At 39.4% G+C, this 27,644-nt stretch overlaps 1 protein-coding gene across 2 annotated transcripts in view; it reads right to left on the bottom strand.

Moving 5' to 3' along the window:
• Window positions 1-8,139: 8,139 nt before the first annotated feature.
• The window catches only part of LOC1278543 (multivesicular body subunit 12B), an 88,397-nt gene continuing 68,892 nt past the window's right edge, over window positions 8,140-27,644 (bottom strand). The window contains exons 1-2 of one of the 2 annotated variants that reach the window (XM_061652330.1): window positions 16,043-27,644; window positions 8,140-15,826 (exon numbers count right to left, since the gene is read on the bottom strand). The exon at window positions 16,043-27,644 is cut by the window's right edge and continues 719 nt beyond it. In XM_061652330.1, coding sequence (XP_061508314.1) covers window positions 9,135-10,919 — 1,785 coding nt within the window. In that variant the 5' untranslated portion in view covers window positions 10,920-15,826; window positions 16,043-27,644 and the 3' untranslated portion in view covers window positions 8,140-9,134. The remainder of the gene's footprint in view (window positions 15,827-16,042) is intronic. The other variant, XM_061652329.1, reaches the window with a different exon arrangement.

Raw genomic sequence — 27,644 nt, 5'->3', positions numbered from 1 at the left:
GGTTTGAAGCCGGAAATGTCTACCGTACAGCATTTTATGAAAACGCGTCAACGCAAAAATGATAGCCAATCCCTCGCGGTCTATTTGGCTATATGCTGCTTCGGCTTTTGTTAATGCACGGGACGCGTGTTGAACCACTTTTGTTGACCCGTCTTTAAATGTGTGACTTATTGTTGCACCCAGTCCGACGGCGGAGGTATCTGCGGCTACGATGATTTCAGCTCTAGGGTCATAGTGAGTCGCACTGCTTCGTCCAGACGAACTGGTTACCGTCCTTTAGCAACTCGTCCAGGGGGTACCTCAAATCCCGCATCATGGGAACAAATTTGCCATAATAGTAAATGGCCCCCAAAAATGAGCGAACCTCCTGTATGTTTGTTGGTGCTGGTAAATTATTGATCGCATTGATCTTTATCGGGTTGGGTCTGATTCCATTACGATCGATTATATGGCCGAGATATTCGATTTTCTGCATCCTAAATGCACATTTCTCGGCACGGATAGTGAATCCAAACTCTCTTATGCGTTGAAACAGATTGGCCAAATTTGTATCGTGCTCGATTTCGGTTTTGCCCCCAACGACTACGTCGTCCATGTAACCTGACGTATCGTGCAGACCGAGCATCGTGTCGATGATTTGTTGGAAAGCCGCAGGCACAATTTTTATGCCGGGAGGCAAACGGTTATAAAGATAAAGTCCCCGATGCGTGTTTATCGTCAAGAGAGGTCTGTAACACTCCTCGATCTCGACTTGCGAAAAAGCGTCCGACAAATCTATTTTGCTGAAATATTGGCAGTGGGCTAACTTCGCAAAAATATCGTCTGGCAATGGTAGGGGATACTCATGAGGCTGCAACGCATCGTTTAGCCCGGTCGAATAATCATCACATATTCGAACGTTACCATTGCTCTTACGAACGACGACGATTGGAGCGGCCCAGTCGGAGTAATCGACAGGCGTTATTATTTTAGCTTTTTCTAGCCGTTCGAGCTCATCGTCAACTACTACCTGCATTGCATATGCAACTGGCCGTTTTGGACGGAAAACAGGTCGACTATTTTCTTTCAGCTGCAATCTGATTTGCGCTTTCGTGCAGAGCCCCGTGCCATTAAAAACTTCCGGAAAACTTTTCTGCAGATTCTCAGGGATATGCGTGTGAGTTGAAATTGTAGCACAAAACGTATTCATAGGAACTGATGCAAGCTCGAAAAGATCCACTAGATCTGCTCCTAATAAAAGAAGCTCACCCGGCGCCACGCGAATGATCGCTGGTTTTGTGACATTATTTATTGAAACTGTTGATGAAAATTCCCCCAAAAGCTTCAGTTCTTCGTTAGAGGCAGTTTTCGCATTTACTGAAGGCTTCACCAATGATGGTTGCCCTAATTTCCTCCATGCTGTTTCGTCTATGACGGTTATGTCAGACGCTGTATCCAACTGCAGGAGTATGACCGTTCCGATTGATGGACACATTGACAAATTTGCGGTTTGCTTGTACGCTGCACACCCTAACGGTATTAGTTGGAAAAAATTGATTTCTTCCCCGGCGAACACCTTTTCGATTGCGACAGCGATTTTCCCGATGACCAGCCTTGTTGCATACTCGACACTTTTGTGTTGCTTGCGGACAATCTTTTACCCAATCTTTTACATCAGCGCGCTCTTCTATGCGAGTGAGCAATTTGAGCCGAAAATCTTTATCCGTTTCCTCCTTTAACCCACACACAAAAACGAGACACTTAAGCTGCTCTTCGTTCATCCCTTTTAGCTGGAAATCGACACACGCTCGATTGACACGACACGCGTACACCAGGAAAAATCTTCGGAACGGGATTTATTGAGCTGCATGCACTTATAACGCTTACTTAATAGCGATTCAGCCTTGTCAAAAATTGATTTCAGCTTCTCGATTGTGGCTTCCAGCGTAAAATCACGAGGATAACGGGGTAATATAAAATTAACGTACCTTTCGTGCTCCATTGCACCCAGCTTACGCATGAGCAGCCTCACCTTTGCGGAATCGTCAATCCGTGCAGCATCATTGATGAATAAATCCTCGTACCGTGAGTACCTCGAACGTGATTCCGGCTTCGGCCTCGAAGCGGAACTCGGTGAAGTTACTGGCCAATGCATCAAGGATTTGCTCCGGGTTGGGTGGACCCGGCTGGAACTGCTGCTGTGTGTGTGATGCTGTTACCGGTTGTGATACCGGCTGCTGCTGCTGCTGCATTAATTTTGTCATCAACTGTTGCTGCATTTGCTGCATTTGCTGTTGCTGTTTCATTTGATGTTGCAAAAGTTGCATAAATTGGATCATTGAGGGCTCACCGTTTGCGCATGAATTCGACAGCGATGGCGGGTGCTGGGTTGTGGCTTGCGGGAACGATGGCGCTTGCTGGCTTGTCGCTGGCTAGAACGATGGCGCTTGCTGGCTTGTCGCTGGTTGGAACGATGGCGATTGCTGGCTTGTCGATGGTTGGACACCCGTGGGCTGATCCATGGCAGGAGCGTTGGGCAGGAGGGGCTGACCAATTACCGGTTGCAGAAACACCGGTCCCGGAACCTCGAAATGCTGCGAAAGTCTTCGCTGCTCTTCATCCATCTCGATGTCTTCCGGACTCGTGTCCTTTCGGCGCCGTTTACGCGTTGACGGAATTTTGCACACGTATTACTTTACACTTTTTTTCACTACTAAAGTCTTTTTCCTTTTTACTCGTCGCCACTTTTATGGTTTGCAACTTATTACTTATTTATTTTAACATATTAAATATTACATAAAATAGACGCGTTCACGAGACACGCACTGTACAAGATAAAACTGGACGAGCACGCGCTACGTCCGTCCGGGTCGGCGGATAAAAGATGAAGACCGATCCCCAGCCCTTCATTCCCGAACTTAGCCGAGCAGAGCCGAGCTTAGCCGAACGCGTACGTCAAGCCCTTGTCACGTGGCGACAGGGTTGAGTAGCGGTGCTGCGCTCAGTTTTCCCAACACCTTTTGAATTGATAGTGGCCTGCAGCAGTGGAAAATGCAGTATACTTCCGCGATTCTTTATCCAAAGGTATTTGGTGGAAACCTGACATGAGATCTAGTGTTGTGTAGTATTTTGCCCTACCGAGTTGATCTAATATTTCATCGATCCTTGGCAATGGAAATTTATCTGGCATTATTTTTTTATTTAATTGCCGGTAATCTACGACAAGTCTCCATTTTTTCTCTGTCTCTGATTTTTTCGGAACTAACAATATTGGGGAATTATAGAATGATACTGAATGCTCGATAATATCATTTTTTAACATTTTATCGACTTGTTGTTTTATTTCATCTGATTGGGAATGAATTTGTTTATAATTCGGAACGAAACACGGTATGTTGTCTTTTGGCTGTATCGATAGTTTGTAAAAATTATTAATGGAAATTTTATCTTCATTTACGCAGAACAGGTCTGTATATTTTGCTAGGAGGTTCTTTAAGTCACTTTCTATGTATTGTGGGACATTTTTCATATCTATACTATTTATTATACTATCAAATCTGGTTATTTCGTTGTTACCGGAGGGTTTCGTAACATTATAATTTTTTACTTGATCGACTTGAGGTCTGAAGGACTTATGGTTGATAAAAATGTTTTTCTCAGTTGTGTTTATAAATTTTACGTATTGGTTTTCCTTCGATATGATTGAATTGCCACAAAATAATCCTGGCCTTATTTCTTCTGCAAACACAATAGAATCTACGTCGATGTTTGGCAGTTTTACCTTTCGTATCACTTCACTTCGCGTGGGTAACATGAAATCATCATTGGATTTATCTTCTATGGGTTGGCAGACGGCCATGCCTTCTTCTTTGGCTCAACAACCGATGTCGGTCAAGGCCTGCCTGTACCCAATTGTGGGCTTGGCTTTCAGTGACTAATTGATTCCCCCCCATAGCAGGATAGTCAATCCTACGTATGGCGGCGCGGTCTATTTGGGGATTGAACCCATGACGGGCATGTTGTTAAGTCGTACGAGTTGACGACTGTACTACGAGACCACACGGCCATGCCATTGTGAGTAAAATTGAGTAGCCAATGCTCATAATCAATTACACACCTATAGTTTGCAAAAAATTCTCTGCCCAAAATGCCATCTGCCCCAATATCTAATTCTTTTGGTATCAGGTGAAATTGGTGTTTGACAGACGTCTCTCCGAATTGTATTGTTGTAAAAGTAGTGGCTAAAGTATCTATTGTATGTGTTGTGTCCGCACAAATGAAACATGAGACGGTGTGTACGGCACAAACAGAATATGTGATTTATTCTACTCTTTGGTATGGTAATAAATAAACACGTATATAAATAAAACGCACACACACACACACGCAATGCGGGGAGAGGACGACTGGTCCTGCTCGCGCCGCGATCCTCACTGAGGACGTCACAGGATGACAGCCGTGCTGTCAACAGTGAGCCCTCAGGATGAGGCAGCGGTCTGTCCAAAACATCTCCCCGTTTTAATTAAGCCGGTACGGCTTAAGCCGACGCAGCGGTTTTAATGTAATTAAAACCGGCGTGGCAAGCGTACGGCTCAAGTGGCGCTGTGTAAAACGGGAGGGAGGAGAGTGTTGACCGGCCTCCGTGCCTAACGCTCGAACGGGAGGAGCGTTGGGGGCTGCAACAGGGGGCAGCCGATGTGCTGCGCTCGCTCGTTCCGTTGCAGCCGCTGTGGTGTTGTTGTTGTTGTTGGTGCTGTTGTTGTTAGTGCAACTGCAGCATAATGCTGTTGTCGTAGGCCGTTGCACCGGACGCCGATGATGCTTCTGAGGCAGCTCTCCGGATGCTGCTGCCGTTGGGGCGTCGATGTGCGGCTGAGCAGGGGGCGGCCGTGGTGCCGCGCGCGCTTGGACCGCTCAGCCGGTACCACTGCACAGGGGCGACCGTGATGTCGCTGCTGGTGAGCTGCTGTGCAGAGCGCGCAGGATGATGGTGATGATGATGACGATGCGAGTGCACAGCGGGCGACCGTGATGCCGCGCACGACGACTGTGCACTCGGGACACATGTGATGGTGCTGCACAGGGGCGACAGTGGTGTCGCCGTCGAGATCCTGTGTAGCTGGAGCGCCGGCGATGAAGGTCCACAGGGGGCAGCCGAAATGCCTCAGCACTGTGCCTTATCGGGCTCCGCGATGATGCTGGTGCAGAAGGGCGGCTGTGGTGCCGCGACGTCGATGCTGCACCAGTGTGTCCGATGACGCTGCAGCGGGCGGCGATGATGCCGTGTGTCGTCGGTCCAAGGCGGAATGTCCCCTCGCCTTAGCCGGAATACGCTGCAGCGGAGTGAGGATCCCTTCAGGGCTTCGCGCAAACCCAAGCGTGCCCATCCTGCGCGATGGCGGTTGCGCGATGGTGGAACCGCGATGGTGACCTCCGTGCTGCGTCGGTCCTTTGTAGGATCCCCCCCTACGCGAGGAGGATCCCATCCTCGTCGCCACTGTTGTGTCCGCACAAATGAAACATGAGACGGTGTGTACGGCACAAACAGAATATGTGATTTATTCTACTCTTTGGTATGGTAATAAATAAACACGTATATAAATAAAACGCACACACATACACGCAATGCGGGGAGAGGACGACTGGTCCTGCTCGCGCCGCGATCCTCACTGAGGACGTCACAGGATGACAGCCGTGCTGTCAACAGTGAGCCCTCAGGATGAGGCAGCGGTCTGTCCACAACAGTATGAGTAGTTATACCTGTCAGATTAATTTTGTTTTGCGCAGATACGTGTTGGTTGGAGTTGATTTTATTTATTTTAAACAAAGAAACATCTGCTCCGGTGTCTATGATTAGGTGACTGTATTCTTCCATTGACATTGCTACTCTTACTTTGATAAGGTTATTGGCATTTAGATTTATGGCTAAGATTGGTAATCGGTATGCTGCGGGTTTTCTTCAAAAAAATGTTCTTGTTCAGTGGCTTGTGTAATGTAAATCCTGTTATTGTTTCTATTGGTATTTCTGAAAAATCGTCGGTTATTGGTGTTGTGAAAATTATTTTGTTGATGCCGATTATTTGTTTGCCAATTTGAAGTAAAATTTCCTCTATTTTGTGACCTGTTGTACGTATTACGAGTGTACTGATTTGAATATCTATTGTCAAACGAGCGATTGGGAGCATTAAAGTTTTTTCTAAATGCGAACACTTGTTGAGCTGAATTGTGCATTATTTCGCTTTCTAGTGCCTTTTCTGTTGCGTCCGATATAGAGGTGTACTGCCCTGCTTGTAATATAATCCTTGTTTCCGTGAGTTTGACCATGTCAATGAGTGTTTCTATTCCTCGCTTGACTGCCATATCGTTAGCCACTTACTCCGGTATGTTTTGTTTGAGATAAATCACTTTTAATTTTGTACATAGAATCTCCACTTCGTCACATTGGGTCTTCGTGTCTGTATGGCAAATCGATTTTAATTCTGCTATAACCTTGTCGGGGTTTATTTTTTCTTGGCATCGTGATTTTACATCCTGGATAAGGGTTTCAAAATCAGTTATGTTTGGTGCTAAGCCTAGTTGAGCTTTACCTGTTAATCGTGTTTTGAGGAACTCTACTAGTATCTGCTTCGTGTCTTTCGGAAAAAGCTTCCTTAATAAATTTGCTGAACCCAGAAAATTTTCTAGGCTGTCCGCATTTCCGTCATATAATTGTACTAATGTTGCTGCGGTTTTTATATCGAAATCCTCCATGGTTTTTCTTTTCCAACGGCGTAATGCAATGCTAATCTTAACAAGTGTTTTAAATTTAAATTGGACTTTATTTTGTAATTGAAACTTTATGTACGAATTAATGTTGTTGTAGCTGCTATTTGCAAACTTAGTAATTGTTTCTAATTCTACTGGCGCCTCTGCTATCTTTAATTTGGATACTATTTTTTTTATTTTTTCGAATGTGTTGTTTGCAGTGACACCATAGTGTTCAATCAAACATCTGCGAAACTTTTTATCACCCGGCTTTAGTTTTTCTTCAATATCATGTAATCTTTTTAAATATTGTTTGATCTTAGGTAACATTTAAACGAGCATGTCGACTATTTTGAGGCAACGAAGGTAAATAATCGTGAAGGGGTATGTTGAATAGTGACTTTTTTTCTATATATATATATCTTCTTCTTCTTCTTTGGCTCAACAACCGTTGTCAAGGCCTGCCTGTACCAACTCGTGGGCTTGGCTTTCAGTGACTAAATGGTACCCCGCCATAGCAGGATAGTCAGTCCTACGTATGGCGGCACGGTCTATTTGGGAATTGAACCCATGACGGGCATGTTGTTAAGTCGTACAGTCTTACGAGTTGACGACTGTACTATATAGACCGGCTAATATGTATACATATATATATGTATACATATATAAAATTAACTGAGCAATTACAATTATAATTTAACCCTTAATCCTTAGCTCCTTAATATAATTAAACCCAAAAATATTCTTTGTAACCCGATTCTATTTCACTACGCATATCCTACCTTACGGGGGGGAGGGGTCATTAGCGTATTTCGCTGCCGCATTTGCCGTCCGATATTCTCGAACACTTCATACGCCGTCAACTGCTCTCGCCAAACGCCGTCCGCTTCTCTCGTTGATTCTCACCTTCCGCAGCCGTCGTCACAACACACTTCTCATATCGCTCGCTGATAATGTGATGCACTTCTCTTACTGTTCGCTTCTCTCGTCGTACACTTCTCTTTTCGTTCACTGCTGTCGTCACACAGTATACTCCTGCCTTCAACCGCCGTCGTCGCACACTTCTCGTACCATTCACTGCTGTCGTCACACAGTATACTCCTGCCGTCTACCGCCGTCGTCGCACACTTCTCGTACTGTTCACTGACCTCGTGGTACACTTCTCATATTGTACACTGCACTCGCCGTACAGATCACTACTTTCGTCGCACTGTTCTCATGCCTTCGACTGCTGATGATGATAGCAATCCACCACTCTGCTGGATATTTGCAAAATAAAATGTCAAAATTCAGGTGTTAAGTATCTCGTCAAACATTGCGAGGGTTGCGAATGATATCATCTGCTCGATATCTTATGGTATTTTAAATAATCTTTGATTTTTATTATTAGTTTTTTTGCGGTAGTATTTGGCGAAAAGGTCACATTTTAAATTTTTGATTGAAATGACAAAAATCAGGAGTTAAGTATGCTACAATTTGCACTGTTATACCTTCTCTCGGGTTGCTATAATTATAACTGCTAAAACTAGCTGTGAAAAAACTACCAAGGCTCGCAAGCTATTTAATGCGAGGGCTCTGGGGCGGTGAACTTGTATGGCGTGCGAGCCCTCGCGCGCCCTCGCAAATCGCTGTCAATTGCATGGCGGGCATGTCCGTGTCCTGTCACGGTCGCCATGTGGTATATCACTTTTAAAGTACAACTGAAAAAAAGGGTATTTTGTTGTAACTATCACTTTATTTATGCTCTCTATAATCGGACAGAGTTTCCCCTTATAAAGTCTAACTTGATCTGACTATCTTAAATCCTATCCCGCTATTTATACTAAAATTTCCCTATCTAATCCTAGCTTAATTCATTTGCTTCCTATGTATCCTTAATTCCGTCGTATGCCTAATTTCTTATGCTACCTATTCTATCCTTATCTTTGCGTATTAGCTATCCTATTCTAACCCATATTAACACACTTCTACCAATCACAACTATTCCTGTAAATGATAGCTTACTATAATTTCTGCTATACTAGTTTACTATAATTATGTTCATTACGTCTATGTGTATGCGCCAAACTCTCAATTCTAGTAACTTGCTCCGGAAACCAAGCAACTGAAGCGTACTCAATCAAAGGACGAACAAGGCAACAGTAAAGTGATTTTAAACAGAGAGGGTCATGAAACATTTTGCTACTTCTAATTATGTGTCAAAGAGTCCTGTTAGCCCTAGCAATTACGTCGTCAAATTGTTTGTCTAAATAAAGTTTCGTGTCTAATATAATGCCTAAGTCCCTAACAGTTTCAGATCGAGGCAATGAAGTGTCAGAAAGAACATAATTAAAACATAAAGGAGTTCTCGCACGAGTAAACGAAATAACCGAGCACTTACTGACGTTGAGTGACTAACAGTTTAAGGAACATCAATTATTAAAAACAGAAAGAAAGCCTTGCAATCGGAGACAGTCATTTGAACTACGCACAGGAAAGTACATTTTAAGGTCATCTGCGTATAGTAGAACCGGGCAGTCAGGTATAGCGTAAACAATGTCATTAATAAAGATAATTAATAATGAGGCCCTAAAATGATGCCCAGATACCTGCCCAGATAGAGACAGACCAGATACCCTGCTAAATTCTCTAGAGATGCAATCCCTAATCTTAACACGTACTGATCGACACGATAGGTAGGAATTCAGCCACTTAACTATACTGATATGAAAACCAAGCTTTAAAAGTTTGCTAGTCAAAGTATGGATATTGACGCTATCGAAAGCAGAGTGAAAATCAGTATAAACAGTATCTACTTGGAAGCTTGTAAGCTCTAGCTGCTTGTAAGTAAAATGCAAGAACTGCTCTAAGTTTGTAACGGTGGAGCGTCCTGGTAGGAAGTCATGTTGCAAAGGTGTAAATACGTTAATAGCGCCATGCATTATATGTTTATGAACCAATAATTCGAACAGTTTACTGGGAGCACATAGCATGGAAATAGCTCGATAATTTGAGATAGACGTTCTGTCGCCTTTTTTGTAAACAGGAAATATCCATGACTTTTTCCATTGGTCAGGAAAGAATCCAGTGCGAAGTGATTTATTAAAAATGGTTGCTAGTGGTGAAGCCAATTCGTCGATGCATGAAACGATCACTATTCCCGGAATGTTATCGGGTCCAGAGGCTGAGGAGGGTTTCAGCTTTGAAGCCATTAAACGAACATCATCGATTGTAAAAGAAGGCAATGAAATGTCTACGCAGTCCTGAGCCACAAAACGTAACGCTTCCTCTACCTTCAGGTTTTGTTCGGGAAAGCTCGTGCAGCTACGCGCAAACAGCTCAGCAAAACCATTACATATTTCTCGCGTGTCAGTAAACAATCGACCATCAAGTGTCATGCATGATGGGAGGGAAGTACATTTCATCTTACGGTCCATAAAGTTCCAAAATGATTTTGGACAAGCCCGAATGGATATCTGGACACGGCGAATGTAATTAGCATACAATTTTTGGTTATGAATCTTGAAGATCCTTGCAGCCTCCAGGAAATTGCTTCTATCGGCTTCATTGCGAGTACGACTGAATATACGATACGCAGAACGACGCATTCTTTCTAACCTTTTAAGGTATCTAGTGCACCATGGTTGTGAATTTGTAAATATTTGTTTAGGTACGAATTGTTGAATGCTGTTTGACACTGCTGACGATAAGTATTCAGAAGCAGCTTCTACCTCCATGTTTTGAAGTCTATTCCAATCAGTGTCCCTCAACGCTTGCATTATGCTAACAAAATCAGCTCTGGCAAAATTATAAGCAGATACAGCACAAGGCAAGACTATGCCGGAATTATCGTCTGAACTAGTGTGGGAATACTGGAGCGTGATTTCCAATGGTGGATGGTGGTCATTAACCGGAACAATCGCAACAAGGGAGACATAGACTGAGTGCATAGACACGCTATTTTCAAGCTCATTTGAGACGAACACAAGATCCAATTGTCTTCCTAGATCATTTACTATGCCACTAATTTGTTTTAAGCAATGATAATTTATCAAATCCAAAAAGAGATTTTGGCCAGGTACAGATGACGCGGTTTCATAGTGCCTATCGACAGCACGCCAGGCGATCATTGGTTGGTTGAAGTCACCCAACAGACAAATCGTATCGTTGTCGTTCATAGAAGCACTCACACTCAGAGCCTCGTCGAAAGCAGTCATAATTGACAAATATTTAACTTGAAGGCAATAGGATTTTAACCCAGCAGTGTTCAATACACGTTATATTGGTGTGCACAGGAAGGCATTTGAGACGATTGGAAACAGCGATCAGGACACCACCACCAATCTGTCTGACACTATTATTAGCATTTCTATCGCTTCTATAGATAGCGTATTTGTCACAGATTACCTGCTGCGATAGTATTCAAGCCATGTTTCTGTGAGAACAATTATATCATGATCAAGCTCACTAGAAGCAATGTAAACATCCTCAAGTTTAGTGCGTAGTCCATGAACGTTTCGGTAATATATGGTAAGGTCCTTATTATGCGGGTTTAGTTTACGGGTTTGTTTACAATAGTGGTCTCTGCGCGTGTCGATACAGTTGAATGTGGTAATATAGTTGTGTTTTGGTAATATATGGTGGTCCTTATTATGCGGGTTTAGTGTTTGACCATTGTTTACAATAGTGGTCTCTGCGTGCGTCGATACAGTTGAATGTGGAACGAAATGAAATGGTAGTTGTGTATAGCACTGAGTCGCGGAACATTTAACACCACAACATTCATTAGGTTGTTTAATTCTAGTACCGGGTAGATCAAAGTTGTGTTCAGGCATTCTGGAGGTTGTTCGTCCATGATTGGCATACCGGTAACAGGTGTGTAATTTGTTTGTGAAGGCATAACAAAACTCGGTAGAGCTTTGGAGTTTTTTCGATCGACAAATTCCTGGATCGGAAGGCCACTTGGCCAAGTTGCTGGATTCAGTGCTTTAGTACGGAGCGATGCTGGTATTAGCACTTTAAATGATAAGAAGGTAACTGTAGATAGGTCAGAGTCCTTACGCCACAAACAATTGTAACGGTACTTTATTTATTTATTATTATCTTTTTCTTCCGCGTATGCTTCTTTGTGCCGTTTTCCTGTCCTACACTTCCCTCGAATTCTAAATCTTGAACTCTTCTCCATTTTTTCAGTCTATCCACCGCATACGTGGTCTGCAATGGTAGTTGTGTCCAGTGCTGCAAAATGTCACTGTCAATGTCACAAAAAAATCTGACTGAAACAAAATCCATATCAGCGTCACGTACTCAATTGTGATAATCAGAGATGATACTCAGAACGGTTGGTGTGACCAAAACATGCTCATGACATGTTTGTGACCATCGCTTCGTCAGTCACTACGTCATGACTTTTTTTGCTGTGATCAGTTTTGCAAAATGTCACTGACATAGTCATGACAAATTCCGACCGCAACAAAATCATCTCATCGTCACAAGCTCTACTGTAATGATCAGAGGCAAGCCTCAAATAGTTGGTGCGACCATCACATGCTTGGTGACTTTGTGTGCAACCAACTCTTGGTCAGTCACTCGGTCGCGTCATTTTCAGTCGGTGATCATCGCGATTATCACGGGAGATATGCGGTGCGTGCGAGTGGTTCGAAGAAACAAAATGAGCATGTTTTCTCGCTCTGTTTGACCCGACAGCTAGTCAAAACAGATAGAGGGAGAAAGCATGCTCATTTGGTTGCTAGAGCCCACGCGCCGAGTATATTCCAAGAATGTCGTGATTATCGCCGACAACAATGTCGTGACCAAGTGAGTGACCAAAAGTTGGGTGCTAAACTAAATGTCACCAAGCATGTGATTGATTCTCCAACTGTTTGAGTATAGTCACTGATCATCTCAGTTGTGTACGTGATCTGATTTGAGCTTCGTTTCAGTCATGAGTGTTGATGACTGAAACAGTGGCATTTGGCAGCACTGTTCACAGAAAAAAAATCACGATTATGCTTGCGCCGGCATTAAGCTAAGCTTGTCAGTCAGAGTATCGCGTTTAACTCAAGCACTCGCATGTCATGTTCGGCATGTCATGATGCACTTTCATTGAGTATCAGCAATGAGCATCAAGCTACCACGGATATGTTCATTGTTTTCGTTGGTGAAAATCTCGTGATACTTATGACATTTTGCAGCACTGGTTGTGTCCTTTGTCTCCTGGTATGTCCTCGATAACATATCTGTCGTTAGCTAGCACTGCCACTACCCAATAGGGTCCTTTGTATCGTGTCTCTAGTTTACGGCTCTCGCCCGTGGCCAATATATCCCTCTCTACCAACACCATATCACCTACATTGTACCTGCTGGGTGCCCCTCGCCGTTTGTCGAAACCTATTTTTTGCTTTTGTTGTTCTCTGTCTATCTCCTCCACGGCTTTAAGTTTTCTCTCTTCTATGTTTTGTATTTTATTATCGTCCTCGTCGTGGAGAACTAAAGCTATGATATTACGATGCATATCCCTGGGGTGGTACGATAACACCAAGCTACTTGGGCTCTGTTTTGTAGTGGCGCTTCTGTTATTATTTACCGCCCATTGTATTTGCGATAATTTATCATCCCATATTCGATTTTCTTCTTCTACCATGCATCGGAGAGCCGTCAGTATAGTTCTGTTGTGCCGTTCTACCTGCCCGTTTGCTCGTGGAGATCCTACTGCTACCCGAATGTTTTGGCTATTATTTGCTTCACAATACTCCTCAAACGTGTTAGATGTAAATGCTGTGCCCCGGTCCGTAATAATTCTACTTGGTGTTCCGAATATTGCTGACACCTCTTCTAAGAATCGTATTACCGGTGCTGTTTTGGTCGAGCTTACTGCTTTGAGTATTACAAACTTTGAGAATCCGCACACCATGGCTAATATATACTGGTTCCCTCTTGCTGATTTTACAAGTGGCCCTAAATGGTCTATGTGTAACGTATGGAATGGTATCGGTTCCTTAGGTATCGGGTGCATGTAGCCTTCTGGCCGTCCAGTCTTTTTTTTTATTGTATGCGCAATTTGGACACGCTTCCATGTATCCCTGTACGTACTTTCTCATCTTAGGAAACTAAAACTTTTCCCGTAAACTTTCCAACACCCGATCGGTTCCAAAATGACCCATTTCGTCATGAAATGCTCTCACTATCCTCCATCGTACCCTAACTGGTACGACCCACTTATTCGCTCGTGCTACCTTCCGCATTAATCTATGCCCTTCTATATTATAATTGTCGTATCTGTTTTTCAGCATTAGTTGTCGCAGGTTTTTGTAATGTTTTCAATATTCCTGCTAGTTTATCATCCTGTTGCTGCATGGTTGCTAAGAAGTCTTCGGTATCTATGTCGATAGCTAATATTTTTTCTGCGACTATGGTCTCTTCTCTCTCTTGCTCTACTGCTCCTCTGCTAAGTGCATCTACGTGAGCCATTTTGTTACCACCTCTATGCTCGATAACAAAATCATATTCATATTCATATATCATTTTTAAGAACCATCTTGCAATCCTAGGGTTCATCTCGTGTTTAGTGTAGGTATCTTTAACCGCGCTTGTTGTTTATCAACAGCGGTTCTAGTTTGACAGCTGCGTTGTGGTGAAGTAAGAGAGAGGGACAGGTAGCACAGGCGAAGCAAACACGGGCAAAATAGAGAGAGTAGGAATGGTTCATCCCGAAGGAGCTTCGCGTGCAACGGATGAACCTGCGCAAGTTAAGTGGAATGACCGCAATCGGGTTTGCGCGAAGTTTTAAAACGGGCACGAAGACGAAAATCGACCTCTTTCTACCATCGCGCCAAGAGAAGCAAGTTCAGTGATTTTTTTAATACAGTTAAAGTGAATTAAGAAAACTGAAGTTTCAACTTTTATTTCGCGAAATAAAGAGCTTTGTTGCTGGACGCAACAGCGCTACAATCCGTTTTTACCACAAATGGACGGCCTAGCAGATATTGTCGGAATCGTTCTATACTGGCTACCACTGCTAGTATTTCCAAATCGTAGCTGTGGTAACTGCTCTCTGACTCTGTCGTTTTCCGACTGAAAAAACTGATGGGTCGCCATCTTACCCCACTTCTGCTTAACAGTATCCCAGCTAAACCTTCCTTCGATTCGTCTGTATGTAACTCAATGTCTGCGTTCCTGTCATAAAACGCTAATAAGTGTCTTTCTGTAAGCTTCGCCTTTAACGCTTGACACGCTTCCTCTTCTTGTCGCCCCATTTGAAATCCACACCTTTTTTTGTTAAACTGTGTATTGGTCTGGCAATGATACTAAATTTCTCTAAAAATCTCCTGAAGTGGCCCGCCAGGCCTAGGAATCGTTGGACCTCCTTGCTATCACATGGTGTTGGAAATTCCTTAAGCGCTAGGCATTTAGCTTCTCCTGGTTTAACCCCGTCTTTTGATAACTCTATTCCTAGAAACTCCACTTTTGACATTAAAAATTTACTCTTTTTCAGATTAATTGTAAATCCGTGTTCTTTAACTGCCTATAATAAATTTTCCAGTACCTTGATTGCCTCTTGCTCGGTCTTAGCTCCTATTAATATGTCGTCCACATACGCTACTACATTTTTTTGCTTCAAGCCCTTGATCATCTTATCTATAGCACGTTGGAACACTGCTCCACTATTTACTAGTCCAAACGGCATTCTTTTGAAGTGGAAATGTCCATCAGGCGTAAAGAACGCCGTCCTTTCCCTGCTAGATTCTGCTACAGGAACCTGATAATAACCCGAATACAGGTCTAAACTAATGAATACTTTTGCGCCTTCTAACGTATTTAAGCATCTATCTATTTCCGGTGGTGGGTATCGATCTTTTACCGTCTTCTGGTTTAGCGCTCTATAGTCAATAGCCATACGCCACTTGCCATCTTTTTTCTTAACTAGCACGATTGGACTGTTATATGCCGATACCGAGGGTTCTATTATGTCGTTCTCTAGCAGTTCTTATACGATTTCGTGGACCACGTTTTCTTGTGCGTAAGGCAGTTTTCTGGTGTAGAGACCTTGGCCGCTACGATATAGACCGTCGATGACAGCTGATAACGGCGGCCGTATCCGTACAGGCGGCTAAAGAACACGAACCTTGAAATAGGAGAGGAGGTGAGAGAAAGATCATCGTGAGAATGGAGAGAGGACAAGGTTGACGATCGAAGGAGCAAACGGGTGATGGCGGTAAAAAGATGAAGGAGATTTTGGTGTCGGTGCTTGGCTAGATCGGAAGTGTAGTTAATTGAAATAAAAGTTCTGGTGTTGGGGAGCATAAAATTTAGCATTTTATTTCTAATAAATAGTTCTAACCGTTTCATCTGGTGACAGCGGTATAGCGCAAAATTTAGCGCATATAAAGTAATTTCTGGCTGGTGTTCTTAACCAGGGTAATTTGGTAACGGTAAATATTTTAGTGATAAGTGGCGCAGGGAAAACGCAGCGTCATAGTGGTAATTATAGCTAGTGAATTAATTTTAATATACATATATTTAGTGGCCTAATAGTAAAGTGCATAGTTATTAAAATATTTTGAAAAAGTTATAGTGTCCGAAAAAAAACCTTTATTTAGTGATTTTTTTTATTAATCATAGTCACATTTTTTTTTCGTACATATAACATATAAGGTAATGAACAACAAAGTTCTGGCTCTTAGGAACAGAACTGTTCAAATTAACACCGAAAATATAACAAATATTCGTATCACCCAGACTGCAAATCATTTAAATTCAACAACAATTAGTGAAGCGTGTTTAACTAAAAATTTTAGCTTCAAAGAACGCCTTCAAATACTTAAAGCAGAGCTTCTTAATCAAAGCGCGGAACTTGATAGAGCAATAAACGGAACGCATAATAGCATGGCTTACGAGTTTCCCATGAAACAGGCAATGCTTTGCATTCCTGAATTTAACGGAGATGCAAGAGATCTGGATGGTTTTTTGTATCAGATCGAATATTTTGCAAATCAGATTCCGGAAGGAGAGGCTAAAGAGGATTTGATTCGTACAGTTATGTTTAAGTTAAAAGGAAAAGCAGCTGGTTTTTTTAATCGTAGTTTGGAAGATACGTGGGAAAAGGTGAAGATGAAATTGATTAGACAATTTGGAGAAAATTTGACATCGAAGCCATTTTTCAACAAGTTGAGACGCTTCATCAAGGGGTCAATGAACCCTTCCCCGAATACAAAGAAAGGGTGTTAACACTAAAAGAGCAAATCATCAACAATGACATAAATAAGACGGAAGATTCATACGCGATGAAAAATTTAAAAATTCACTTTTTGGCCGGTTTAAGGAAGCCAGAATTGCAAACACTCGCGAGAACAAACAAACATTTACATTTTAATGAGCTGTTAGAATATCTCCAGGAAGTGGTAGTTCAAATAGAACACATCCGAAAAATAGAAGAATGACTAAATCGTACAATGATTTCCGAAACAAACGATACCATAAACAATGCTCTTTTCACCAATTCAATCCACAATAGTGTTGATAACGGAAGCTCATCCATCCCACATGTCCAAAATCGCGGTATTACTAGAAACTAGAAGTATGTAGATTTTCGGAATAATAGTAGAACACGCTGCGATAATTATATTAATAGCACTCAATTGTCAGACCCGAATCATTTTGGGCTACCACAACAAAACAGCACTACATACAATCCTAACATTACTAACAACACCAACAATTTTTCACGGCCAAAAAGATTTCCAACACCGTATAGAAGCTATGCTGCACAACATATTCCAATACAAAACAATTATTCACAATATACTCCAACACAAAACAATCATCCACAAGGGCCTTCTCAATACAACCATTTTAGAAATACATATAATCAACTCCAATCACATAACAGTACAAATCAAAAAAACTACAACACGGAACACTAGTCGTTCTAAATAAAAATTCTAGTGTTCCCATCGTTAAAACTGATTTGTTCTGCCTTAGGGCAGAAGAAGCACAAACAATCGAAAGGGATCCGATAACAAATAGTGAATACATACACAATTATGAATCAGTAGATATAGCATTCACTAAGGAAGGTAAACTGATGGTTAAAATTTTATCAGAAAATGAAAAGAAAAAAAGATTAATTATCTAATTGATTCGGGAGCATGTTCGAATGCATTGAGTTGGGAATTAGCAAAAGAGCTTGGGTGTTCTACAATAGATTATCAGGATAAAGTAATGTTTTCAAGTTTTAACGGAACATCATCCAACACTGTGGGTTCAATTTTTATAAATTTATACGATGGAAAATCGTTGTATCGAAAAAAATTTTATGTTATAAGAACACTTGGTGTTCCTGGAATAATTGGGGCAGATTTTTTAATAAAATATACTGGTAATGTTGGGGAAAACTTTCGAACAATAAATTTAAAGAAACCATCAGCTGAAAATATAGAGGAAACAGAACAAAAATGGGAACAGAATACAAATACTGTTATCGAAGATAATAATACTACACCACAAGATAATTTTGAACTTCTCCCAAATATTGAGAAGCAACTTACAGATTGTGATTTAATTGAAACAAGCAAAAGCACTCCATTGGTGGGCTCAGAACGATTTGGGGAATTAATGAAACAAATCAATATCGATCATAGTTCAATAGTTCAATGGCAACGGATTAAAAAAAATTCTCATTGAGTATAAGGATATATTTTACTTGCCGGGAGATAAACTTACATGGCATGGTGGAATCCATGCCTAAAAGGATACGAGCTGTCATCCGGAACAAAGGGCATGCAACAAAATATTAAATGCTACCTAGTTAGCCCAGGATAAGGCTGTTTTGTTATTTTCTTTAGTTTTTCAAATGTACGGGCTGGCCACATTGCGAATTAAAAGCCGGAGCTGTTATTTAATAATGATAAATGGTTAAAATAATAAAATTTTCTATACTGGTCCTATTATTTTGTCGCATGATTTTTGAGGTTTTTTCATATTTCTTATAATAACTTTATTGTTTGTTAACTTTTCAACAAACTTTCAAAGCAGACTTTAAGCCAACATACGAAAAGTGCTTTCATGAAAATTTGGTAAATATTGATTCACTTTAGGTAATGAAATGTGATAAGTGAATAAAACATTATAAGGTGGTCCTATTGATTTGTCCGACACTGTATACCCAAGCGGCAACGCATGAAATTGAAACAAGCTCTAACATCCCCATTTATAAAAGGCAGTACAGATTCCCTGCATTATTAAATAATATCATGGAAGAGCATATAGAGGAAATGCTGAAAGAAAAAATTATAACCCCAAGCAAAAGCCCATGGAATGCACCCGTGATGTGCATACCAAAGAAATCTGATAGTGAAGGGGAACGAAAATATCGTATTGTTGTTGACTTTCGTGCGTTAAATTTAATAACAAAACCATTTATATACCCTATTCCGAAGATAGATGATATTATGGACAATATTGGAAACAGTAAATTGTTTTCAACAATTGATTTGAAATCGGTTTTTTTTAAATTCCCATAGCACGCAATAACGCTGCAAAGACTGCATTTTCAACGTCTAAGGGGGCTGTTGGTATTAGTGTATCAACGCAAGCTGGTAAATTTAATGTTGTATCTGTCTATAATCCTGGATCCAATTCAGACTGCGATAGTTTTAGACGAGACATTATAGCTCTATGCAATATTCCAGGAAAATTTATTATTTGTGGAGACTTTAACGCGCGGCACCAGCTGTGGAATTGTGTAAAGTCAAATAGGATGGGAAAAACCCTTTTTGAAGAAGTACAAAAAGGCAATTTTTCAATTTATCATCCCCAGAGCCCAATTTATTATCCGTGTGATAATGTGATAATGATTATCCTAAGCGCTCACCATCTACCCTTGATCTTGCTATTACAAACATTCACCATGATTTTTCTGCATTTCAAACTATCACGAATTTTGACTCCGATCATCTTCCAGTTGGTTTTGAAGTTAGTACATCAACAATATATGTCCGTAATCATCAAAGCGTTCCGGATTACCAACACGCAAATTGGAAAGAGTTTAGAAAATTCGTTGATAGTAAGTTACATGTTACTAATACAAATTTGCAAATAATAACAGATCATGCACAAATTGATTTATTAATTGAATACTTTATCAACTTAATAAGTAATGCACATGACTTATCGGTCCCATTAAAAACACCTGACCACTATAAAATAATCCTTCCCGACATAATTTTAAATAAAATTAAACAAAGAAACTTGATCAGAAAATAATGGCAGAGAAAAAGCAGGTGTTTATATCTTAAATCTTGGTACAACGCCTTAGCTAATGAAATCAAGAACGACATAAAAAAAACTCGCAACACTGCATAGCAGAGTGATTTATCCAAAATGAACAAAGGCAAAAACAATGATAGACTCTGGAAATTCGTAAAAATAATGAAATCCGATTGTAAAATTATCCCTCCCTTAAGATCCAATGATAAAGCATATTTAACTGACAAAGAAAAATGTGAAGCTATCAAAACAAATTTTGAAAAAGCGCATAACATCACCCATTCACAAAAAAGTTCAATAGAAAATCAAGTGAACCAAACAGTGCATGCTTTTAAAGCCCGGCAACTCTTGGTACCAAATACAGACCCAACTCTATTTTGCAAGCCCAAACAAATTCAAACCATAATCAAAAAACTAAAAACAAAAAAATCTACCGGTTGTGATAAAATCAACAACCGCTGTTTAAAACAACTTTCTAAGAAGGCAATTATCTACCTATCATTTATATTTAATTGCTGCTACAAATTAAACTATTTTCCTAATGCCTGGAAAACTGCAAAAATAGTCCCAATTAAAAAACCCCACAAAGATCCTAGTAATCCAGCAAACTATAGGCCAATAAGCTTACTAAGCGGCTTATCAAAAATTTATGAAAAACTTATAGGTAAACGCATCTTAACACATGTTCAAAACAATAACATCATTCCACCATATCAATTTGGATTCCAAAAAGGTCTTTCAACCACAGATCAATTGAACCGATTAACCAAAACAGTTAAAGTGCAACGATGCCTAAAGAAATCAACAGGATTAGTACTTCTCGATCTAGAAAAAGCCTACGACACCGTGTGGCACCAGGGTCTAATTTATAAGCTTATTCAATTAAAATTTCCTCCCAAAGATATTCTCTTGATTGAATCCTTTCTCTTAAACAGAAAGTGTATAATTCAAGTGTCATCAACATACTCAGAGCCATACACCCCCCCTGCCGGTTTACCACAGGGTAGCGTTTTGTCACCTCGCTTGTTCAACATTTTCATATCGGATATTCCCTCAATGAAATCAGCAAAACGTTTTGCTTTTGCTGACGATTTTTCTGTGTCGTCCTCAGCCCGTTTCCCTAGGACTATATTACAAAACTTAAGTCATGGCATTAAAAAATACGTTGGTTATTGCACTAAATGGAAACTAAAACTAAATGAAAATAAAACAGAGGCTATTTACTTTACCCGTTTCACAAGTGCCAGGAAAAAAACCTAATACAAACCTAAAAATAAACAACTTGGAAATTGCATGGAGCAACAATGTAAAGTCTTCTTCTTTGGCTCAACAACCGTTGTCGGTCAAGGCCTGCCTTTACCTCTTGTGGGTTTGGCTTTCAGTGACTAATTGATTTCCCCCCATAGCAGGATAGTCAATCCTACGTATGGCGGCACGGTCTATTTGGGGCTTGAACCCATGATGGGCATGTTGTTAAGTCGTACGAGTTGAAGACTGTACTACGAGACCGGCCTACAACAATGTAAAGTACCTAGGTATAAATCTTGATAAAAGGCTAACCTTCAAATACCACACTGAGCAAAAACAAATAAGTGGTGAAAAAGCAATGAAAGTATTGTACTGTTTTATAAACAGCAAATCAAAACTTAGCAGAAAGAACCAGTTTACACTCTATAAAACAATCATTAGACCAATTATTGTGTACGCATCCCCAGTGTGGGGAAACTGTGCTAATTCTCATATAAAGAAGCTGCAAATATTTCAGAACAAATGTCTAAAACGGATCCTTAATTCACCTCCTTGGCATAGAACAACAGATGTACACAGACTAGCAAATTTACCAAGTTTGTTTGAATACATAAAAAATACTATGGCTTAATATAATGACAGACAACTAAGACTAAGGGAAACACAATGAACTACTTTAGACGTAAATAAAATAAGTTAGGATAAGTATTAATTAGAGAATAGTTAAATACCTGAGAACGTACAATAATTCGTTAGTTACGTAAGAAGGAAAATTAAAAATAATACAAAAATAAACAAGTACCAGGGTTTATTGTCAATTTTTCCCAAAGGTTGGATCATCCTCCATAATCATCCCATAATAATTAATTTCAAAATGGCATAGCACAAGAAAGGAAATAGCTAGTATTGAGTTAAGGTGCGAATAATGGAACTAAGCGACCAGAACCAATGTAATGAATTGTGAAGAAAATTAAGTTTATGTCTAAATAAATACTACTACTACAACGTCTAAGGGACACTATGAATTTTTACGAATGCCAATGGATCTCAAAAATAGCCCATCAACATTACAAACACTAATGAACACAGTCCTATACTCAATTCAGCCTGTCAAAGCGTTTGTCTATCTAGATGATATTGTGGTGTTTGGCGAAACGGTAGAGGAGCATAATTTTAATTTAATTAAAGTTCTTAAAGCACTAATGCAATACAATCTTAAAATTGAACCATTAAAATGCAAACTTCTTCATACAAAAATTAATTATTTGGGTCATACTATGAATGAACAAGGAATTAAGCCAACACAAGGAAATGTGAAAGTTATATTAGATATGCCAACACCAAAAAGCATAAAAGAATTACGATCGTTTTTGGGAACAATTAACTTTTATGGTAAATTTATCCCTAGCGTGTCTGAAATCAGGAAACCATTACACGAACTACTGAAAAAAAAAAATAAAAATTTCGTTTGGGATGAGCACTGTGAAAAGGCATTTGAAAAATTAAAACAATTTCTAGTTTCAGAGCCTTTGCTGGTACGACCAAATTATAAAGATACCTTTGTCATTACAACCGATGCTAGTGATTATGCTCTTGGAGCAGTATTATCCAATGATACAACGGTAGACAGACCAATTGCATATGCTAGTAAATCCTTTGTAGGAGCGGAAAAACGGTACCATCCTATTGAAAGGGAACTTTTGGCTATTGTATGGGCCGTTGAATATTTTAAACATTACATTAGGGGCAAAAATTCTTAATTTATTTTGATCATCGACCGTTAGTATCGATTTGGAGGCTCAAAGAAAACTCTCCGATACTATCAAGGTTAAGATTACGACTCCAAGGGGTGGAATGCGAAATTCGCTACAAAAAGGGAAAGGAAAATGTAGTCGCTGATTTTTTATCAAGGCTACCAGAACATAATCGGAATGAAATACAAGAAAAACAAGCAAACAAGACAGTAGCCGTAGTTACACGCCAACAAAGTAAACAAATATTAGGGTCACAAAATAACAAAAAAGAGAATAATGTACAAGAAGATGTTGTGAAAGACGAACAAGAAGATCACTGGGAAAATTTGTTAAAAATACATTGGGATGGGGATCTAAATGACAAGGAAATGCAGAGAAAAGAACAGCTAGATAAGATTAAACAAACAGTTAAAACCAAATTTAAAAATTCCGAAAAAAAAGAAGCGAAGTCAATACCGTGCTTCAAGAATTTCATGATGCCCCTTTAGGAGGACATGTAGGGGTAAGAAGAATGAAGAAAAGGATCAAGGAGTTGTTCTTTTGGAGAGGAATGGATAGTGACATTGAAGGTGTAGCATATCTGCTATACAGAACATATTGTAATACACACTATCAGCTATAAACACATTGTAACACACTTTGGAAAGCCAAACCACACCATTGTAACACATTCATTATAACACATTCAGTAAATCAGATCATGCCATAGCACCGCAACCGGAAGAGTTCAGGCCGTCCATTCAAACAAATAACAGATGTGACACACATATCAAAAATAACCGAAACGCACAACATAAGCAGGAACAGCATGTAACCCAAAGCAGGAACAGTATATGCATTAAACCCAAAACAGGAACTTAGTGACAAGAACCATCATTCTTGCCAACAAAAGACAAACGTAACTAGCTGAGTGAAAACAATAACTTTCCAACATACAACCCGGAACCAAATGTGAGAAACCCTTAACTTCTTTTGAGTATAAATAAAACCAACTCCGATCATGGCAGGTCAGATTCGTTCGGACTGTCAGGATAGGACTATGCCCATCCTACATCTATCGACTTCTCATTTAAAGAGTTTAGTTATGACCCCTACCCAAGGTAAGGCCTCTAAACTCCAACGTTTCCAGTAAGGGAAACCTCCTAAAGGTTTCTATGATCGCCTGAACGATCAAGTGTCGAAAAGTCCGATCGAACGAAGTTTTAATCCACCTCGGCTCATGTCAGTAAAAACTGACCTACCGCGACGGTACTGGAGGTGCAGTTGTACGATCATCACATTACATGGCGACCTTAGCTATCATCCGAATATATTACATGGCGACCGTGACCTTAATCTGCAATCGATCGGCAGAAGTGTAAGCAAAATTATTTCAAGTAAAATGTGATACGTACAACGGTAACGTAAAGCTTAAGTGTCGTGTGACGAACCAAAAGTATTGTGACCATAACCGGCATTCGACGGAAAGTGAAAAAAGTGTCAAATGTGCATTTTTTTATTACGGAACATTCATCAACGCAGCTGCCGCAAGTAACCCATATATAAACAAAAACAATAACGATGAAAGAACAGCTACAAGCAAGTCCCGTACAGTGCAGAATGAAAAATAAAAACATTTAGTGCAGTGTAAGTGCGAAATGAATGTTTAATTGATGAACAAACATTAACCGTACACAGTGTTGTGAGAACCTACCTAAATGTGTAAAAACGTATTAACGCTTATGCGATCGGTTTACCTAGTAGAGTAACCTTGAAATGGGAAACTATAGAAAAAAAATGCTAACTTTTAACAACAACCTAAGTTCAGCACAGTACAGTATAGCAATCTATACGATTCTTGGAGCAAGTGATATGGAATGATAAAGTGCAGTGCAAAACAAGCTGTGGTCAGTGTGATTGAAAGGAACAACGAAAAGACAAACCGAGCCTACTGCCCAATATGGATTGGCATGCAAGAATGGACAAGTGTCCCAACTCCGACAGAACATCGAGCGACGACTGATGACATCGCAGAACTTCACATCCAACACCGAGTATGTACCTAGCACCGATTAAACACCAAGCACCGGTAACGATCGTAGCATCAGCAACAGCAACAACAACAAATACATGCTATGTATTTAAAGAAAGTATCGTAAATTTGAAATATTACTAACGAGGCTGTATAAATTGGCAAGAGCAGCATAAAAAACAGGTTAGGAATGTATCCCCCTTGCATGTTAGATACAGATAATTATCCACAAAAATGACAAAAGCAAATTTGAACAAAAATGCGAAGGCAAGCCAAACATTAGAGTTTGCGCTGCAACAGACATGCCCAAACGCAAAGAAACGCAAAAGAATCAAGTTATTACTATCAATGATAGCATATTAAAATATTATACTCAGCAAATAATTAAAGAAGTAACAAACAATTATATTTTCGATACTGATTTTTTTGAGCATCAAGTTTAAAAAAAGATAAATACAAACACTACAGAACATTTTCTATAACCTATATGTCCAGCACAAATCAAACAAAATAAAAATTTTTAATTAAACTATATAATCTCAAACAATTTAACGGAATTGAAATATATTAAAACGCGAATAATGGCACAGTTCAATTTGGAAGACGCTTTGGCTCTTATACCCATGTATAATGGCTCAAACGAGCAACTTAACTCATTTATAAGATCGATACAATTTGCCAAAAAAATGTTTCCAATACTAGTTGAATTTATTTATACCAGATTAACAGGAAAAGCTGAATCAGGAATAATTTCAAATGTATCAACAGTAGCAGAAATTGTGGAAGATATAAGATCAAGATGCGAGAAAAAGATAGAACTAGGAAATATAATATCCGATATGAAAGCACTAAAGACAAAGAATACAAAAATCCTATGCAATGAGATAGAAGAGCTTACTGAAAAATTAAAAATGTTATATATACAAAAAAATATACCAGCCGATGATGCAAACGAATCGGCAGTTAGAAAAGGAGTGGAAACTCTGATTGATAAAATTACAAATATAGACTCAAGAACAGCCCTAACAGCAGGAAAATTTGAAACAATATACGAAGTGACTAGAATAGTAAATGAATGTGAATCTAGGCAGAACATCGCACAGATACATCATTTCCAAGGATCAAATAACTATAACAGAAATAACAACAGGGATTTTCATCATAAAGACACCCTAATTAATTATCAAATTTGTCCAAATTTTAATCAAACAATAACAACTCAAACAACATCCAACAACTACAGTTATAGAAATAATAACAACTTCAGTTTCTATAAACGCCACCATCAGTTAAAAAATTGTAGTAGTCAGAGTCAAGTTAGCCAAGGATATAATAACCGCGAATACAATTATAACAATAGTATTCAGAACAAATCCAATAAAATGCAATGTTATTACATCAGAACAGAACATAACATAAATTATGAACAGTTCAATAATAATAATAATCAATTACATAAGAATCATATTTACCACCAAAATGATGAAGATTATAGAAATACTATTGAAATGAAAGACCATGCTAAGAAGTATTATAAAAAGATTAACAGCAAAGCAAACTATAATGACAGAAAGTATGAAGATAAATCAAAAAGAAGAAATGCATCAAATAATGAAACAAATAATGATATGAAAAGATCAAGAGATTACTATCAAAGAATGATTAAAGAAAATAATAACTTAACAAAAGAATATGAAAATGATAATAACAATGATTATAAACATGAAAACAAACAACATATTCAAATGATTACTACAAGTGATGACAATGAGAAAAATATGGTTGAAGAACAAGTAACCAAGAGTTCATTACTGCTAGACAACATGGAAATAAATGATGAAATTAATTGCAACGACAATCATGCAACTGAGCCAAAACATTTGAAGAAAATAAAACGTAACATCAAATCAAAGAAAAAGTATATAAATGAATCAAACAATGAATTATATTGCCACGATAATAAGGCTAAAAAAAATAATTATTCCACATTATGTGAAGAATATGTAAAAGAACCAAGAAATAATGTTACTTATGACAAGATTCCAAACGAGCTCAAAGAAAAATTTCATAATGTTATTACCATGCTAAAAGTCATAAGATCTATAAAAGCAGAAAACTGTAGAAATGAACCCAACAAAGGAATCATAGGAGAATCTAAATATTTTAGAAGAAAATTAAATATTCCCAATTCTTTATCTCTAGATAATAGATCTATTTACATAAAATATTACCCGCCTTAAGAGATAAGAAACGATTATATTAGTAAATCAAATAAGCATAGCTAAAAACGTATCTTAATTAAATGAAAAGAATAACTTCAAACAATTTCATTATTTTCGTTACTCTCCTAAAGGGAGGAGGTGTAGCATATCTGCTATACAGAACATATTGTAATACACACTATCAGCTATAAACACATTGTAACACACTTTGGAAAGCCAAACCACACCATTGTAACACATTCATTATAACACATTCAGTAAATCAGATCATGCCATAGCACCGCAACCGGAAGAGTTCAGGCCGTCCATTCAAACAAATAACAGATGTGACACACATATCAAAAATAACCGAAACGCACAACATAAGCAGGAACAGCATGTAACCCAAAGCAGGAACAGTATATGCATTAAACCCAAAACAGGAACTTAGTGACAAGAACC

This window comes from Anopheles gambiae, chromosome 2 (assembly GCF_943734735.2).
Source record: "Anopheles gambiae chromosome 2, idAnoGambNW_F1_1, whole genome shotgun sequence".
NCBI classification, from domain to species: domain Eukaryota; kingdom Metazoa; phylum Arthropoda; class Insecta; order Diptera; family Culicidae; genus Anopheles; species Anopheles gambiae.
Note: the sequence above shows the minus strand (reverse complement) of the source record. Positions and strands in the feature narration are given on the sequence as shown.